A 17,402-nucleotide genomic window follows, 5' to 3' on the forward strand; every position below is an offset into this window, starting at 1 on the left:
GAGCATAAGTGAACCTCTGGATGCTCTGGCCCAGGGTCCCCCGGGATGCAGCAAGCCAGCTCCCGGAGGGGCTGGGGAGCAGGGGACATGGGCTCTCCAGAAAGTCTGGCTCCAGACGTAGTGGCTCACGTTCAAGGACAGGGAGGCCGAGTCCCCACAGAGCCCTCGGAAGCCATGGGGCGGGGGCCTGAGCCACAAAGCCTGTGGCCCTCAGTTCCACGTGACGAGGAGTCTCAGAGGTCCAGGCAGTGACCAGACACTCCAACCCCGGCAGGCAGGAGCCTCTGCATGGATTTGGGATCCACCGTGAGCAGGGAGGGCACAGGCTTTGGTCCATCCTCAGCCGTTTGGGGAGGAGCTGGGTGCACGCCTTCTCGGGAACTCTGGGGGACCTGGGGTCTGGTCCTGGTGTGGGTGGCAAAGGCATGTGAAGGCAGTGTCAGCGGCCCGTCACCAGTGCGTCTGCCCACGCCGGCAGCCACCCTGGCCCAGACGCAGTTCTCCATGGCCCCCTCCTCCAGCGCTGCCCTCCTGGACGGGGTCCCAGGTTCCGAACACCTGGCTCCTTCAGAGCGCAGACCCTGAGGCTCACTTCTGCCATCTTTTGGGGCATGAAAATCTCGAGCCATAAAATCGTGGTGAAGCAGCCCAGGCACCAGCCTGGGAGGGTGAGGCGGGTGGACAGAAGCCCCAGCAACGGAGTGAGTGGCGCAGGGCAGAGGAGGACAGCATCCGTGGAGAAAACCAGTGTTGGGAAGGGGAAGGCCAGGGTGGGCCGAGAGGGTGAGCAAGGAGTGAGTGGGTGGGTGGGTGGGCGGTCAGTGGATGAACAGGTGGACTCTGTGAATGGCAGGTGTTGATGGAGTAGCCCCCGCTACTGGATCTCCCGGGGGAGAAGCCTGAGACCCCCCTTCTCCTGGCCCCACCTGGTCCCGACTCTTGCCCAGGACCTCTCACCTGTCCAGGGATGCGGGCTGCCAGGGGGCCAGGCGTGGAGGTGCCCCCTGCGCGGGCCTTGCCTCCTTCCCTGCACATTTCTGCCGCTGCTGGCGTTTCCTGGCTTCCTGGTGGTCTGTCTTTCCCTCTGTGTCTTCGGTGGCACCTCCACACCGATGGCACTTGACTCTGGTCTCAGTGTCTTTTCAGCCGTGGAGAAGGTCAGCATCCCAAGCTGGGCCTGGAGGATGCTCTCTGACACCCAGGTGTACTCCCCAGGTTCTCCCCTTTCGCCATCTGGGCCACCAGCTGTGTCATCGGGCATGTTTTATAATTAATGACGAATCTGTCAAGATATTTTAGGAACGTGGCTCCAGTTGGCCTTTGAGTCAGGTGGTTTTCTCTGAATTTGTGCAGCACAAGTAAGATCTGCTAAAGTGGCCACCTTTCCCCCGTGTTGGCTGCAAGCCCACAAGTGACACAGTCGGTCGGTGTTCAGCTCCCTGTCACCCTTCCCCTGGTGACCAACCTAAGCCCTAGGCATTGCAGAAACCTTAGAAAACTATAAAACAGAAAGAGGAGCCGTTCAAAATCATTTTTCTCAAATAGTAGTCCCCGGAGAACGGTGGCCTCTGACCACGTGTGGCTCTGAGCCCTGGTGGTCTGAGCCGTGACCTGCGAGGTGAGAGTCAACGCAGGATTCAGAGCCCGGGAGACGAGGAGCGGAGCAGCCTGTTCCCGGCTGTTGCACGGCGGACGCGGCAAACGCTCCTTTCCCGTAACAGGTTGTGTCAGGGCGCGATCAGCTTGACCTGTGGTTCTACGCAGGACGACGTGGCCGTGGACGCTGGAAGCTGCCGGGGCTGGCCTTGCTGTTGGCCCAGATGCTCCACGGGGCCCACAACTTGCTCCTTAGAACGTAGGCGTGCGCCAGCAGGAGGGCGAACCTGGGGGCTCTGGTTCTGACCCCGTCTTGGGTCCTGGACGTGGTGGGGCAGCTCGGGGCTCATTGTCCTGTTCGCTTCCTCCACACCCATGGGGCCACCAACACAGTGCCCCCTGAGAGCAGCCTGGCTGCAGGACAGAGACCCCCAGACCTGGCAGGGCCCCCTGAGACCACAGAGGCTCATAGCCAAGCAACAGGGACATGAATGTGCGTGTGATGGAAAAACCCTATGTGGCCCCGCGGTCACCTGGGGGTCTATTCTCGCTCCCCAGAGAGTTCCAGGATGCCCCTGGGGTACAAGCCTGCCAGTCCCACCAGGGAGCTGTGCTTCACTTGACCTTTGCCAGGGAGGCTGACGAGGTCACATGTCTGGGAGATTTCACTCTGGAGTGAGACTGGCAAGGTGGCACCTGTGGTGTTGGCCGTGGAGATGGTCTTTAGGGAAGCTGAGGGCTTCCTGGCCACCTGCCCAAGAGGCAGAGCAGGGCAGGGACATTCAGCCCCCGGAGGGAGCAGGGAGGTGGCGTGGGTGACAGCGGCTCTCACGTGTTCACATGCTCTCAACCGTGCTGAGTCCTGAGCCCTGCCCCAGCTCACGGCCTTGAGCCCGGGGCACCCTCAGCCCCTGGAGGGCCAGGGCCATGCCCTTGCAGTGAGCAGTACTCAGCCAGGGCGGGCAGGCTCAGCAGCAGGTAGGCACGGCCTCTCCAGGGAGGTGTCAACCCAGATGAAGGGGCCCGCGTGTGTGGCCGGAGACCCCGGCTCTCCTGGAGGGAGTGGTGGAGGGGACAGCAGGCTAATGGTGAGCAGCAGTCGTTCTATTCTCCCAAGTCCTGGGGACAGTTCCCCGGGGGCCGTAGTGTGAGAAGGCCGGTGGTTCCCCCTGCTGCAGGCAGAGGAGGTGACGCTGAGGACAATCGGAACCTCTCATCCCTCCTCTACAGGAAGGCCCCAGAGGGCCACATGTGTGGCCCCGTCCCCCAGGCCGTGCTCACCGCCTCGCGACTGTTAGTTAATATTTGCAAAGAGCTTAGCACAGCGCTGGCTTAGGATCCTCTCTGTTCAGCTGCTTGTGAAATAAATAAACAAACAGAAAACGTACCCGGGGCCAAGGCTGGGAAGGGGGCTAAGAGTCAGAAACGAAGCAGAAAGATGGCCCGGGCAGATGGCACCAGGTGCCCGCTGGAGCCAGGACCGGGGCTGGCAGAGCCAGGGGCAGTGGGCCTGAGTCCCACCAAGGCTCCCTGAGGAGGAGGGGCCCTGCTGGACTCTCACCTGCCCTGCGCGTGTCCCCTAAAGCTCTAGGAACCTCAGGGAGCGGCCTTGGCCTACGGGAGCCCATGGAGTCTGCGGAGGAAGCAGCCCCCTCCCAGGCAGACGGGACTGGCTGTGTTCCAGAGCTGGGCTGGGGCGTCCGGGCCCGCGGAGCCTCCCTTCCAGCTGCAGCTGGGCAGCCTCTGCTCTGACTCACACGGGGAAGGAAAGGAGAGTGGCCCAGCGTCCGGCCGCTGTGTCTCAGTGCCGACTCCAGGCACCCCAGGGATCATCTCCACCTAGGTCGCTTTCAGCACCTTATGTCATCCACCTGCTTGGCACTGCTCCCTCCTGCATGGGATGCCACCAGCAGGAGGGCGTGGGAGCGGAAGGCCACTGGCGCTCCCTCCGGCCCTGAGTCATGGGCAACTCCCTCCTCCCGAGCTGCGGTCCCAGCCCTCCGGCTGCTGTGAGTCGGCAGCACTTGAGCCCCTCTGAGGACAGGTCTGTGCAGGAGCTGCCCCCTGCAGAGGCGGCAGCCAGGCTCCCCACGTCTGCCCCTGGCCACGCGGGACCCAGCCTCCACCACCCGGGGCAGCCGGGACAGGCTCGGCGGCCTAAGGTCTTTCGAGAGCCCACAGCCAGGAGATCTGTTGGAGCAGCAGGCCTCAGCTGGGGCGATGCCGCCCGGGAACATTCAACAATGTCTGGGGTCCTTCCTCACCCTGGGGCTGGGGGGAAGGTCCTACTGGCATCTAATGTGGGGGCAGTGGCCCTGGATGCCCTACACTGGCCGCCCCCAGGGTCAGAGCTGCCGAGGCCATAGCACCACAGTAGAAGAGATCTCCACTGGCACTTCCCTGATCTGGGGCTCGCCATGGCCAGGGCCTGACAGGCACCCAGAATCGAGGACTTCACATGCCACTGTACCCAAGAAGACACGGCAGCCAGCCGCGGCCTCATGATGGGGCCCCAGGAGCTGTTCTTGCTGGGGTCCGTGGCCTTCCCCACAGCCCTGCACCCCATAGACACAGGGTCCTTCCAGCTCGATTTCTCCAACCTCCCCGAGTTGCTGCGGCCGGGAGCGGTCAGCTATGTGCCTCGGCAGGGCAGAGGAGGGCTCCTTCCTCCAGGTCCGGACCAACGAGGGCTCTCTGGGGCGGCTCTGTCAGTCTCGGCTCCTGCATTCCGTGTCACTTCCCGCCTGCCCCACAAGGGCTATTAAAATGCCAGCAAAGACAGGTGTCATTTGGTGCATGGAACCAAATGCCACCAAAGGGCAGCATGGCGAAACGGTGGAGTGTGAGAGCCAGAGCGCCCCTTAGGTAAACGTGCCGTTATGACAAATCAGACTGTGTTTTTTTTAACTAGTTGGTGAGTGTCCCTTTGGACTTGGGTGGTGGAATACCTGGGTCTGGAAGCAGAGAAGGCAGCAGGCCCACCGCAGGCAGCCAGCGGCCAGAGGGGGGAGAAACCCAGCAAGCTGCAGGCAGCCCCTCCCGAGACCCAGCTCCGAACAGAAGGGGCCCCAGAAACCACACAAGCAGAGGCGCCGGACTTGGAGGGATTCTCCTCTCCCCTCCTGATTTGGGAGCTATTCTTTGACCTTTTATTGGTCCCCAAGAATCCAGGCCAGAGTCACAGGTGGACCGGGGTCAGACTGGTTCTTTCTGGCCTTGCCAGGCAGAGGCCACCACATTTCCTCTGCATTTGCTGAAGATCACCACCCTGCCCACCTGGGGGCGAGAAAGTGAGGGCAGGGAGAGGAGTGGGGAAGGGACAGGGTGGAGGCGGACAGGTGTGGTCCAGCGAGCAGATGTGGGACTGGCAGCTGGGCCGACTGGCAACGAGAGGCCACGGCTTCCCGGCCAAGCCCAGGGCACAGGCTGGGGAGGGGCAGCCGTGCCCGAGGGACTGGCTCCCAGCTGGCAGCCCCCCTGAGGGCCACTCCGGCCCCAGAGTCCTCCCAGGGCCGGCAGTCCAGGGTCACTTTCAAAACACTGCGGCAACGAATGCAGCCAGGGCTGGCCAGGTGCACGCATATACAAAATAGATATTGCACACTCACACTCACACTCGTTGTTTGGGTTTGCAGTGTGGGGACAGAACCCAGGCCTCGCACATGCTAGACAAGCCATGACCACTGCGTGTCACCCCCAGCTCTGGCCAATTGTATTTTTATTCTTTTTTCAAAAATGACTCCTCATAGATTTCTGGGTTTTTTTCACCTGAACATAAGAGAACAACAGTACAGTAGAGTTATACAATATTGGTTGTTCCCCAACCAGGGGAGGAGGACGCAGTTACATAATCCTGTGTGTGTGTGTGTGTGTGTGTGTGAGAGAGAGAGAGAGAGAGAGATTCTCTCTTGCCCTGAAAACTTGAACTGCACAGGCCAGTCTCCCTGGCGTGGCCAGGGCCCCAGAGGACTGCTTCCCATATGATCTGGCCAGCTTGGGGGCACTCTCCAAACCGGTTGTCCTGCTGTCCAAGATGCAGGCAAAGGGCCCTGGCCAGCCTGAGGACCAAGAGGCCTTCTTGCGCCTCTCCAAGTGCAAGGAATTTACAAACTGGGTCTGAACCAGAGCCTCAGAGACAGGAGCAGGCAGTTGGTGACGTGGTGACAGCTGTAGCAGCACCCGCCACGGAAAGCAGCCTGCGGGGCTGCAGTTCTGCAGCTGGTGCTCATGTCGGGGGCAGGAAGCTCCTGCAAGGCCAGACCCCACCCATCGCCCCACCCCACCCCATCCACCTAGATTCTACCCTGGGAACCTTGGCCTGAGCACTCAAGGCCTTGGAAGGCAACTTTACAATCACTTCTGGGGGCCACACACATTCCTTTGTGGCCACTCGACAAGCACTGGTTGACCGTGAGCTGTAGGAGGACAAAATGGAGTCAGGAAGTACTGCAGGCCCGGAGCAGGTGGCTTCTCTGGGCAGTGAGACGGCGAGGCCTGACCACTGTGGGGGGGACGACAGCCCACGGAAGGCGATATCTGAGCACACCAAGCCAGTGTGGGCCTGGGCTCGGCTGGAGCCTGGCTGCTGTGGGAGGGAGGCTGGGACACCTGCAGGGCCGGCTGGGTCCCGGGTGAGAGAGGCCCAAGCCACGGTCTCTTCCTCAGGGAGGCAGTAGAACCCCACGCAAGCAAGAAGCAGCCGGCAGCATCCCTGGCGACCCCAGAGGTTCAGGGTCCCCTCCCTGGCCTGCATGCCCAAGTCCCCTCTGCAGTGGGGGTGGCACTCTGCCTTAGCAGACTGGGTTTGATGAGAAGGTGACACTTTCAAGTTATGGAAGGGACTGCATGAGCCTGGTCTCAGAGTACTAAGAGCTCCATCAGGGGTCCCAGGTACTGACAGGGACAGTGGGCAGGGGTCCCAGGTACTGCTGGGGACAGGGGTCACAGGTACTGCAGTGGACAGGGGACAGGGGTCACAGGTACCACTGGGGCAGAGAGGATGGTGGTGGGAAGAAACCAGTGAAGGTGTGGTGGAGGTGAAAAGCCACAGCTGGCAGGCGTTTGCCAGGGGTGGAGAGCAAGGGGCAGGGAGGTGTTCCTGGCCTCAGTCTCAGAACTGTCTCCCCTGCCCTGCGTTTGCAGCTGACCCCAGCGGGGACTTGCATTTAAGGTAGGGCTACAGAAGTTCCCCGCTGGTCTGAAAACCCTTTCCACCCTCAAAAAAAGAAAAAAGAAAAGAAAATCCAAAGGGGCACTTACCCCGGATAAAAATAAAACTTGGAGGGGCCCGAAGGAATGGAATACCTTCTTCCTGTGTTTAAATTTCTACGGAAAATCTGACCCGCGTGGCCGCCGCCCCTGCCCTGAGCGGGCGGAGTGCGCTTATATCTTTAAGGAAAGGAGTCAGGCGGGCGTCCAAGTTCCCGACCGGGCGCGGGCGGCCTCGGCACCAGCAGCCAGGTGGCGGCGCGGTCGGCCCGGGGGAGGGTCGGGCGCGCCCCGCACGGTGCGCGGCCGGGCGGGCGGGCGGAGCGGGAGGCGGCCACGTCCCCTGCGGCCGGAGCGCGGGAAGGCCGGCCCCCTGCGAGCGCGCCGCGAACGCTGCCGTCTCCCTTGCAGAGGCCGCCGGGGCCGTGGATGGGGAGGGCGCGCCGCCCGGCGGTCCCAGCGAACAGGCGGCCACGATGAGGGTCAACGAGAAGTACTCGACGCTCCCGGCCGAGGACCGCAGCGTCCACATCATCAACATCTGCGCCATCGAAGACATCGGCTACCTGCCGTCCGAGGGCACGGTGAGTGCGGGCGGCCGCGACCGGGCGGGGCGGGCCGCGCACCTGCGCCGCTCGCCCAGGGCGGCGGCCGGGCGGCGGCGGGGCCTTGCGTGGCTCCCGGGCGTCCTCTCGGTGCCGCGCGGGGGGCGCCCACCTGCGCACGTGCGCCGGCCGGAAAGCGCCCCGGCCTGGCCCAGTGCGCCCTTCACGGGCGCGGCGCCCATCCCCCGAAACCCAGCGCCCAGGGGCCGCGTCCCGGCTCGCAGCCCCGACCCTGAGCGCATGGCCCCGGGCAGGTGCTGGGACCCTCCCCTCCAGGCCTGGGCCAGGGTGCCGTTGGGGGCAGCGGGGGTGGCGTTAGGGGACAAGGGCGGAGGCCGGGTTGGCAGCCGCCAGGCCCCACCGGCAGCCCCACCTGCCAGGACTCTTCCTGCCCAGGACGCTGGGCCCCCCACGGGAATTCTCCATGCCCACAGCAGCCGGCGGGCACGAAATTGTTTTCTGTGAGGAGTCAGGGCGCTGGCCAGAAGCAGGTCAAGTGTTTAGGGACCCCTTGGCTGAGCTTCTCTCTAGCCCCATTACACTCCCCAGGGTTGGACCCAGCAGTTCACAGGGATCCCCTGGGGGCAGAATTCGCCCAAGAGGAGTTTGACTTAAAGGACAAAAGTTTGCCAGGAGAGGGCTGTGACGCCCGGAGTGGGGGCGGGGGCGCTCTCGGCAGCTCGCTGGGACTTAAGAGCAGAATCCCCCTCCCCTCCCGCCCTCTGCAGCCCCCTTCAAGGCTCCTCCCAGACTTTGCCGAGGACCTAGCTGCTGCCGGAGATGGGGGTTGTCCTGGCCTGTCCCTCTAGCCTGGGGCCTGGAGAGCTTGGGGAGGGCCCTGTGCGAGGTGCAGGGCGGGGCATGCGCAATGTCAGGAGTCGCAGTCTTCCCGGGAAGGCCAGACCTGGGCTTTGGTCAGACCTTGCACTGTGGGAGACCCAACCCTGGGCACCAGGTGAGGGAGGAATCCTCCTGACCTGGGCAGACAGCAGCAGGGAGTGCCCAGCCGGGAGTGCTGGTGGAGAGCTGCTCCATGTCAGCAGGCTCACCTTAGAAGCTGGGGTCAGCTTTTGAACAGAGCTGTGCGGGCTGCACAGGCCCCTGGGCACCACAGAGTGAGATGGGGAGGGCTCTGCCCTTCCGGAGCCTGAGGAGTACAGATGGAATGTTACCCATTTCCCGGGACAGTGACAAAGGACAATTCTGTAGTGCTGGGCCAGCGCTGTGTCTTGGCTTGTTTAACTCACAACAAATGTGTGGGGTAGGTGCTGTTACCATACCAGGACACTGAGGCCCAGAGGGGACAATGACCTACTCACTCACCAGCTGGGCAGCAGCTAGGGAGGGCCTCAGAGACAGGCAGGTGGCACAGGAGGGCTGGCTGGGCTCGGACATCCTGGTGGGGACTCCAGGCAGCCAGCGCAGGATGATGAACAGACCAAGGTGTTGGGAGTGTGGACCCACACGGTTTGATGGGGACTGGGTGTGGCTAAGAAGTGGAGCCTGAGGGAGTGGCCCCTGGCTGGCGTTTCAGCTCAGGGACCACTTGCTTATCCACACCCAGCAAACATCTGTCTCCTGGACCAGGTGAGGTTCCCCACGTCCAGAGAGGCCGCTCAGCCCTGTGCTCGGGATTCACAGTCCAGAAACATGAGGGTGGGCTCGGGCCAGGCCAGCGAGCCTTTCTTGCACTTACTGTCTTCACTGGGCTTGGAGGACTGTGGACGGGCAGCAGCTCTGGGGCCAGGGACTTGTTGGTGCAGGGCAGGTGGGATGATAGGAAAAGCCTCCGGGGTGCCCAGCACAGCTCCGTCTAGCCAGTGCTGCTCAGTCGCTACCCAGAGCTGCTCAGCAAAGGGGGCTCTGTACATGCACCCATCAGTGGGTGTGGGCTGCATTCCCATGGTTCCTGTCCTGTCCCCCATGTGCATCCCAAATGTACACATGTAGGCCACAGAATAAGTCCCTCCCCTCCAGGCTGAGGTTTCCCAGACACTGTGTGTCTGCCTTCCTCCCCAAGTTCAAGGGTGGAAAGCCTTCTACACAGAGGCAGGAGTAAGAAGGAATAGCGCTAAGGCCCGAGGCAGGTGGAAGCAGCGATGTCATTAAGTTTGCTTTACATTAATCCTTGAATGTCTTCACCTTCCAACTGATGGCCACCAGCAGCCTGAGATCTGTGTGCTCCAGTGGGCCAGACACCCAGAGACACCTGGCTCGCAGGTATCTGCCCACCTGCTGAGATGAGCGCACTTACTGCTTCTCTGCCACCGGGGGTGGCCTGTTACCAGGTGTGCCCAGAGGTATAAGTCCATACGCGGTGCTGATGACCTCATCTAAAAAACTTCCTTGAAATCAAAGTGGAGTTGAAATCCACGTTCCACTCCAGGCTGAAATTCCAAGAGCCTCAAAACCAAAAGCCGACCGCGGGTCTCTGGTTTCATTGCTCTCTGTTTTCCAAGACTGAGAACACAGTGGACTCCCTCAGAATGGCCATCCTTTCCCAGCTGCGTGAGCTCAGCTCCCTCGGGGGCCCAGCGGCAGGGAGAGTTGAACGTGAGGACACCCCGGGGGTCGAGCTGCAGACGGGGCTCCCTGGTTTGCCCTTTCACCACCTTTCTGGAAGTGGCCGGTGTGGGCTAGTGGGCCAGCTGCGGGGCCACCCTTTCTGCCTGTTTGTGCTGCCTGGGACAGGGCTGTCAGGATGTGCCTGCTGTGAGGGGACCTTTGTCCTCTGACATTCTCCCCTGGGACCTTGCAGAGCTCCTCTCCTCCGCTGTTTTCCTGTCTTTTCTGGGGAGCTCTGCTCTCAGGAGCACTGCCCACCCGAGTACCCAGCAGTGACCTTGGGACGTCTTCAGGCCCCACAAGCATCCTGGGACCTGGTCAGGAGACGTTTTTAGCCCATCCCACAGATCAGAACTGAGGCTCCTGGAGGGGGGTGTCCTGTTGAGGCCCGGCCGGCCGGGTGTCAGCGGCCCAGCCTGGCATCTGCTGGCCACAGCCAGTAAACGGGTCCCAGACCCAGCGCCTGCCGTTCGTCAGGCTCCCTGCATCCTGCATTCCACAACCTCGTCTCCAGTCCCAACCGTGAGGAAGTCCCCAAGAGGTGTCCCAAGGGCACCTGCCTATTCCTAGGGGCAGGGACGAGAGATTCGGAGCCTCTCCCAAGCGTTAGACCCCTGTTCCTCTCACTGCAGTATTCCTCTGCCTTCTCGTCCTGGTCTCCCCACAGCCACATGGCGCTGGGCAGCTTCCCTGGACCCTTCCTGTGCCTGGCTCCCCGACTCCCCGAGCCAGCTGAGAGTTGCCCCAGGGGCCACCCAGGCTCCAGAGAGCCCACGCTTTCTGTGGTTGCTGTCCACGAACCCTAACCAAAGTCGGCTTTTTCCTGTTTTATAAAACTAAAGACCTAAACAGACAAAGCAACTTACCCAGGACCACATAGCAAATCAAGGGTGAGGTCCAGCCCCGGGGTTCCCCAACAGGGCTTAGTCACTGCTCCACCTTTCACTTGTGCTCCACTCTGACCCTGAGATTATTTTCTCCTGTCCCCCCCTGGTTCGTTATTTGGGCATGTGACTCAGTTCCCACTGAGACCAAACTTCTGTTGAGGGTTCACTCGCTGCAGGGCCTATTGTAAATTCTAAAATGAAAAGTAAGACATGGAAGACATGGAATCCTCCCAACACCCCTGGGGGGGTCCTATCAAATGTGGGAGGTCTTAGGAATGGGGAAGCACACAGAGGTAGAGCCCCGTGTCTGGGGCAGCACAGCTCATGACAAAGCTGGTCTTTGAGCACAGGAGGGTGATGTCATCCTTGGTCAGGCCTCTGGCTCCCTCTCCCTCCCCAGGCTGGGAAGTGCCCTATGGTGGGCAGCGTGCCTCTCCCTGAGGGCCCCGTGGACAGGCGGTGCTGTCTATACTGAGCCAGGGGTCCTGGCGGCTCCTGGGGACTGTCCCTGCTCTGCTTCGGTGGCTGTCTGCACTTCCCCCTTTCCCTGAGGGCTGCTTGCTGACTAGTTCAGTGTCCGCCACCACCTCTGCTGACCAGGAGCGTCCCATGGGCCCCATAGGCACCGAGCTGATTGGTAGCTGGGTTCTGGGTGCAGGTGTGTCAGGGCAGGGCTCTGGGGCCTCTGTGGGTCGAGAACGTGCAGCTGGTGGTTCCGAGGTGGCCCCGGACACAGGAGGCCCCACAAGGCTGAGAGGGAGCGGGCACGAGGCGGGTACACGTGGGGTTGGCACAGGGCCTGGGAAGGGTGGGAAGAAGGAGAGGTGGGCAGGGGGACAGGAAGCACAGGCCAGACCCCAGCCGAGCCCCGGGGGGCCACAGCAGGTGCCCTCAGCGTCCACAGTGCCCTCTTGCCCTGTGGGGTGCGCCCCTTCCCATGCACCGTGCCCACATCTTGCAGGGCCTGGCATCGGGGTGGCCTTGTGCCCACTGCACAGGGAGGAGGGGACAGCGCCTCTCGGGCCCGCTCGGTGACTGTGCCCTGACCTTCATGACATGTGGAGAAGGCGCCTCTGCCCTGGGCCTTGGATGGAGCAGGTGACAGGGATGGCCCCCAGGCACTGTCCCGGCACGTTTTGGACCTGCTCCTGCTGAGCTCGGCAGGGTGGCCAGGCGGTCATCAGCTCAGCTGACCCTCCTGGCCGGGGAGGCAGCTTGGGCTACCCTCCCCGTCCTGCAGAGCCAGACCTGGGGCTCAGAGGGACCTGGCGCCTCACCCAGGCCTCGGAGCTGGAGAGGAACCAAGTCCAGCCTTGGACTCGGGCCTGGGCCTGCCCAGAGGGACCCGCAGCCAAGGGTTGCCTCAGCCTCCCTGGCCTGCACCTGCCTGCTGTGGGTCCTGCTCCCACTTAGCCATTGCCTTCTGGCCCCAGCAGCAGGGGCCGGAGGTGACCCCTCTCTTACCAGCAGAGCTGGGCACTGGGTGGCCAGTGGGGCTTCAGCATCTGGGGCCAGTAGGTGGGCAGCCAGGCTGACTGCATTTCCTGCGTGAGCCTCAGTTCCCTGCTGGTCAGCAGGACCTGATCAGGGTGCCCTCCGGGTGGCTTGAGGGGACTGGGTAGGATGGCAGGCCCATGCTGGGAGGTGACCCCGAATCCTGCTCCATCAAGGGCTGGAATGCCCCGTGGGGACGGTTTTGAGGCTGAGCTCAGTCCTCCCCTGCCCCATCCCCTTAGGGCCTCCTCGCCTGCTGGCCTGGGCCTCGGTCCCCAGAGTGAACTCCAGTGCCCCTTGCTGGTGGCAGGTGTGAGGCACTGTGGTCTCCCAGGTGCACAGTCCGTCCCTGGGCTGGGGCTTATCTCCTGTCCTCAACCCCCCCCCCAAAGCCACCTGCCCACACAGGTGTGGTCCTGGCCATGAGCACCTGGGAGGGTCCCCCACAGGAGCAGGGTGGAGACCCACTGGGAGCAGCCTGGAGGGTCCCATGCTGTTGCTGGGTCCTCTGAAGGTGACCGGGGTGGGCTGGACTCTGAGTTACGTAGAGCAGACGTGACGGACAGTTCCAGCCTCCTGCTGGCTTCAGTTGGTGGTGAGGCCCGGCCTCCCCTGGAGGCAGCACCTGGACCAGGGAAACTGAGATGCTGGGGACCCGGGGCCACCTGCCCCAAGGAGGCAGGAGGCACAAAAGCCCTGCCATCAACCCTACCGAAGGCTGGGCAGACCGGGCCTCCACCTGCCCACGACCCCTTCTCCGCGCCCTGCAGCCCAACAGGCAAGGTCCTCAGGCCCAGTCTGTCCTCCCTCTCCCTGTTGCCCCACCCGTGCCCAGTGTGCCAGGTTCTGGAGACTATGCAGACCCCTGTGCCCTGGGCCTGCTGCCCTCCGGCTGCAGCCAGGTCCCCCAGCCCTTCACCCGGCCAAGAGCTGTTCAGCGTCGTGCACGGCTGGGAGCCGTTCCGGGATCCAGGGGCCTGTACCTGAGGACTCCCCTTATTCCCAGGGAGGCCTCCTAGGTGCTGTGTGGCCAGTCAGGGCCCGGGCCAGGGCCGCCTGCTAGGCCGTGGCAGAGGCTGAGCTCTGTGAGGAGGCAGCGTGGGGCCTTCCCAGCCTCCTGCCTGGAGCAGCAGGGGCCTGGGATGGGATGGGGGAACCTCAGGGTGGGACAGGGGGGCAGAGGTGGCTGGGGGCTGTGGTGGGGAGCATGGCAGCATGGAGGGGTGGGGTACAGTGGCCAGTGGGTCCCAGAGAGGGGAGCAGAGCCTGCAGGTTCATCCTGGACCAGGGTCTGCTCACTTCTCCTCCAGCTCCTCTGTGCCCTGGGGAAGGGACAGCTGGGTCCCATACAAGCTCAGGGGCACTCCAGGGCACTGGGTCAGGGCAGGCTTCCTAAGGAGGAGTCCAGCTGGGTGGGGGGCACGGGCAGCCACCCCTGCTGGCCGCTGTGCTGGGAGGCCTGCCTCCAGCCCTGCGTGGCCCTGGCCCTCGTGGTGCTGAGAGCTCCTCAGGCTGCACCAGCCTGGCCTCACCCCGAGGTCCTGACCCCTGTGCTGTGACAGCCAGCAGCACCCGAGGGGCCCGGGTGTCGCAGTCCTGAGACCGCTGGCTCCCAACCCGCCTGGCGCTTCCTCCTCGCTCTGCCCGACGCCCTCAGGCCTTCAGACCAGGTGTCTGCAGCCCTGCCTGCCCTTGCTTCTCCCCGGAGGGCACCCTCTGGGCTGGGCCTGGGTGGGGGACCTGACGCCCCGGGAGCAGCAGAGACCCAGCGTCTTCCTCTCTCTGGGTACAGTGCTGAGTGTGCTCCTCGGGGTCCCCTGTGGTGCCCCAGACGAGCCGCTGCCCACCGCAGGCCTGTCCTCTGGCCCCTCCTGCCGCCTGCTCTGCCGTCCGTCTGGGGAAAGCCTCCGCGGAGCCGGCCAGCGCCTCCCCTTGACGTGCTGGCGCGGTGTCGGGGGTGAGAGGCTGAGATCGCGCCTGCAGTTACCTGAGGGCCGCTGCCCTGCCTGACCTCGCTGGCCTGTGCCGGGTCCTTCCTAGAAGGTGGCCCTCTGCAGCTTTTTCCGTCTAGCCGCGCGGTGTCCCCAGGGACCAGAGGGCAGGGTGTGGCTGGCAGCCAACGGGCCTTCTAGAATGTCACCCCGCCCCTGTCCTGGTGTGGCAGCCCCAGGACAGAACCTGGCTCTCAGCAGGGGTCTTCTCTGTGTCCCAGGGGGTGGGCCCGAATCCCTCAGGTCGAGTCACATGGCTGGCAGCGCAGCCCTCCTAGGGGCCGGACCACCCAGCACGGAGGCGTTCCGCCTCGTGGGGCTGCTGTGCGCTGTCATTTTGGAAATGAGGAGGAGACGCTGTCTGGGTTAGGGACAGACACCGGCCCTTCCTGACCCTTTCCCATCTGGGGTGGTGGGGGCCGTGTGCGGTGGCCCCCAAGGGCCCGGCCCGGCCAGCCAGGTGACGGCCGCCTCTTCCCCCCGCAGCTGCTGACCTCGCTGTCCGTGGACCCCGACGCCGGGTGCAGGTTCGGGCAGTACTTCCGGGACGGCCGGCGCAAGGTGGACTACATCCTGGTGTACCACCACAAGAGGCCCGCGGGCACCAGGGGCCTAGCCCGGAGGGTCCCGGCCAGTGACACGGCACTGGGCGCTCGCCGCGTGAAGCAGGACCACCCGCTGCCCGGCCAGGGGGCCCCGGTGGACGCGGCGCCCGAGCCCCCCGTGGACTACCAGGAGGACGACAAGCGGTTCCGCAGGGACGAGTACGAGGGCCACCTGCTGGAGGCCGGCCTGGAGCTGGAGCGCGACGAGGACGTAAGGACCCTCCTGGACGGGGCGCGGGTGGGGCTCTCCCGGCCCTGGGCAAGGGCCAAATGACAGTGCCAGTGTCGTCACCCAGGAGGGAGGGAAGAGTGTCCGTCAGCGCTGGGGAGCCCCGGGCCACCGGCCCAGGCGCCTCTGCTCTGCGCCTGCGCTGGCCGCAGAGCCGTGACCCGCGGGGGCCAGGCATTTCCTGTGTCCGTCGCTGCCCAGGGAAGGTTGTCCAGTCAGAGGGACAGAGGATGAAGCTGTCCTGGTGGTTTTCCTGGGTGACCTGACCTTTCTCTGGGCCTCGGTTTCTGAGGTTGTCAACTGAGGAGACAGGTCTGGGGCCCTGCTCTGAGATCCATGATCGGGGAACTCTGTGCCCTGGATAGCCCCCACCCCGGCACAGCCAGGCCTGGCTGCTGTGGCCGCTGCAGATGCAGCCACGTGCAGAGGGTGGACTGGCAGGTGCTGCCTTCAGTGGTGATTACTGTGTGCTCCTCGGCTGATGTCTTAACCTCTCTGTGCCTCCCTGTGTCCGGGTGCCCTTGATGACATGAGCGGGGGAAGGGAAGCCCCTGCCCGGCTGAGCTGTCCCTGTGCAGATTCATCAGAAACGAGCAGAAGTCTCCAGCCCACGCCAAGGGCGGGCGCGGAGTCCACCGCTAACGTGGGGAGCGGCTGAGGCAGCGTGGGTGTTGAAAACAAGGTTGGCTTGGGGTTAAGTGTCCTCGGCAGGAACTGCGGGTCCTCGAGTGACGAGTGCTTCTGGTTTGGTGACAGAAAGCCTTCAGAGCATTCCACCCAGGGCTGTCCACCGGGGACCCCCGTGGTAGGCCAGGGAGCCTGCCGGACACTGGGTCTCTCCGGTCCGCTCCTCTCCGGCCCGGCTGCCTGCAGGTGTGTGCGGGGTCCTCTCCGGGAGGCGTCCAGGGGTGTGAGGGCCTTGAACCGTTGGCCTGGCTCCGGCCCCGATTTGAGCTAATGAAATTCAGGGAGTTGCTCCCGATGCCAGGACTGTGGCCAGCACAGGTGAGCGCTGGTCCTCGGTCTCGGGTCCCCCGGGCGCTCCTCATTGTTCTGCCCGCAGCCCTGCGGCCTTGGGAACAATGCGGCCACTATGTGGAGTTTATTCCATGTCATTTTATAGCAGGAACAGATTAGCTCCTTCTCAGGCGGCCGGGGGGCCCTGGAGGTGGGCCGAGGGGGGGGAGCCGACTCCAGCTGTCCTCCCGAGGGCCTTCCTCTCTGTCACTCTTCCCCGAGGACAGCTTTGACTCTCCAGCTTGACAGTGGCCTCTGAGGTCTGGTCCTGCACACCGATCTGGCGGAGGCCCGACCTCTGTCTGTCCTTGGGGAACTGCGAGGCCTCAGTGTCCACCACTGTCAACCGGAGAGGGCAGTGGCCTTCACAGCGCTGGGTCGCTATGGGTGTCCCTGCAAGGTGCTCAGTGCACAGTTGGCCCCCGGGGGCGGGGTGGTGCTGGCCGGGCTGAAAACAGGGTCCTTTCCAAGTCCCACTACAAGCCGTGTGAAAATGTCTACTTTTTAGTGTATTCACGTTGTCTCTTCTGCATTTGAAATAAAAAGCAGTCGGAAGGACATTGGCCACTGTCACCAACAAAACTTTAGTCCTGCAGTCGATGACCCTGGAGTTTCATGGGTGCTGTGGCCTAGAGCTGGCTTTCCCATCGGCCCCTGGGGAGTGGACTTGGGATTGGGCAGGGGCAAGACCAGGCGTTTGAGGCTGCTGAAGGGAGCTGGTCCCACCTCCCAGCCGGAGTCCTCAAGTGGTCGCCTGTGCCCGACGAGGGCCGCTGGGACCAGAGCCTCCTGGGAGGTGAGTGGGCCCGAGGCCCCGCGGCCTGCGGCGTCAACAAGGTCAGCAGGCAGGGCTGGGGGTCCGCTTCCGGGTCGAGTCACCACCTCTGACGAACCACCCCTGGCTGTGCTCAGGGGACAGGAGCCAGGGCTTGGAACTGAGAGCGGCTCCAGGAGAGCCCGGTCTCCCCAACAGGACTCGGGGCCTCTGTGCACTTCCGTAGAGAAACCCACAGGGTGGGCCAGTTCCCAAACCCCCGACGACCCCAGGCTCAAACCCCAGGCTGGAGTCCTCGACCCGGCTGCTGGCATTCAGCATTTGGCAGCACCCCTGGGCTCTGCCTGGCCAGCTGACACTCCCAGGCTGGGAGAGCCAGAGTGTCCCCAGACATGGCCAAGTGTCCCTGGGGGCCAGAATCCCGCCCCCA

At 63.6% G+C, this 17,402-nt stretch overlaps 1 protein-coding gene across 5 annotated transcripts in view; it reads left to right on the forward strand.

Moving 5' to 3' along the window:
• Positions 1-17,402, forward strand: part of ANO1 (anoctamin 1) — a 127,218-nt gene that overhangs the window by 43,155 nt on the left and 66,661 nt on the right. For 4 of the 5 annotated variants that reach the window (XM_081278728.1, XM_081278730.1, XM_081278727.1 and 1 more), the window contains exons 2-3: positions 7,216-7,388; positions 14,833-15,162. In XM_081278728.1, the coding sequence (XP_081134854.1) occupies positions 7,216-7,388; positions 14,833-15,162 (503 nt within the window). Of the gene's footprint in view, positions 1-6,950; positions 7,057-7,215; positions 7,389-14,832; positions 15,163-17,402 lie in introns of those variants that run through there. The other variant, XM_081278731.1, reaches the window with a different exon arrangement.

Source organism: Spermophilus citellus, assembly GCF_964194105.1.
Source record: "Spermophilus citellus genome assembly, chromosome: 2".
In the NCBI taxonomy this organism is placed as follows: Eukaryota; Metazoa; Chordata; class Mammalia; order Rodentia; family Sciuridae; genus Spermophilus; species Spermophilus citellus.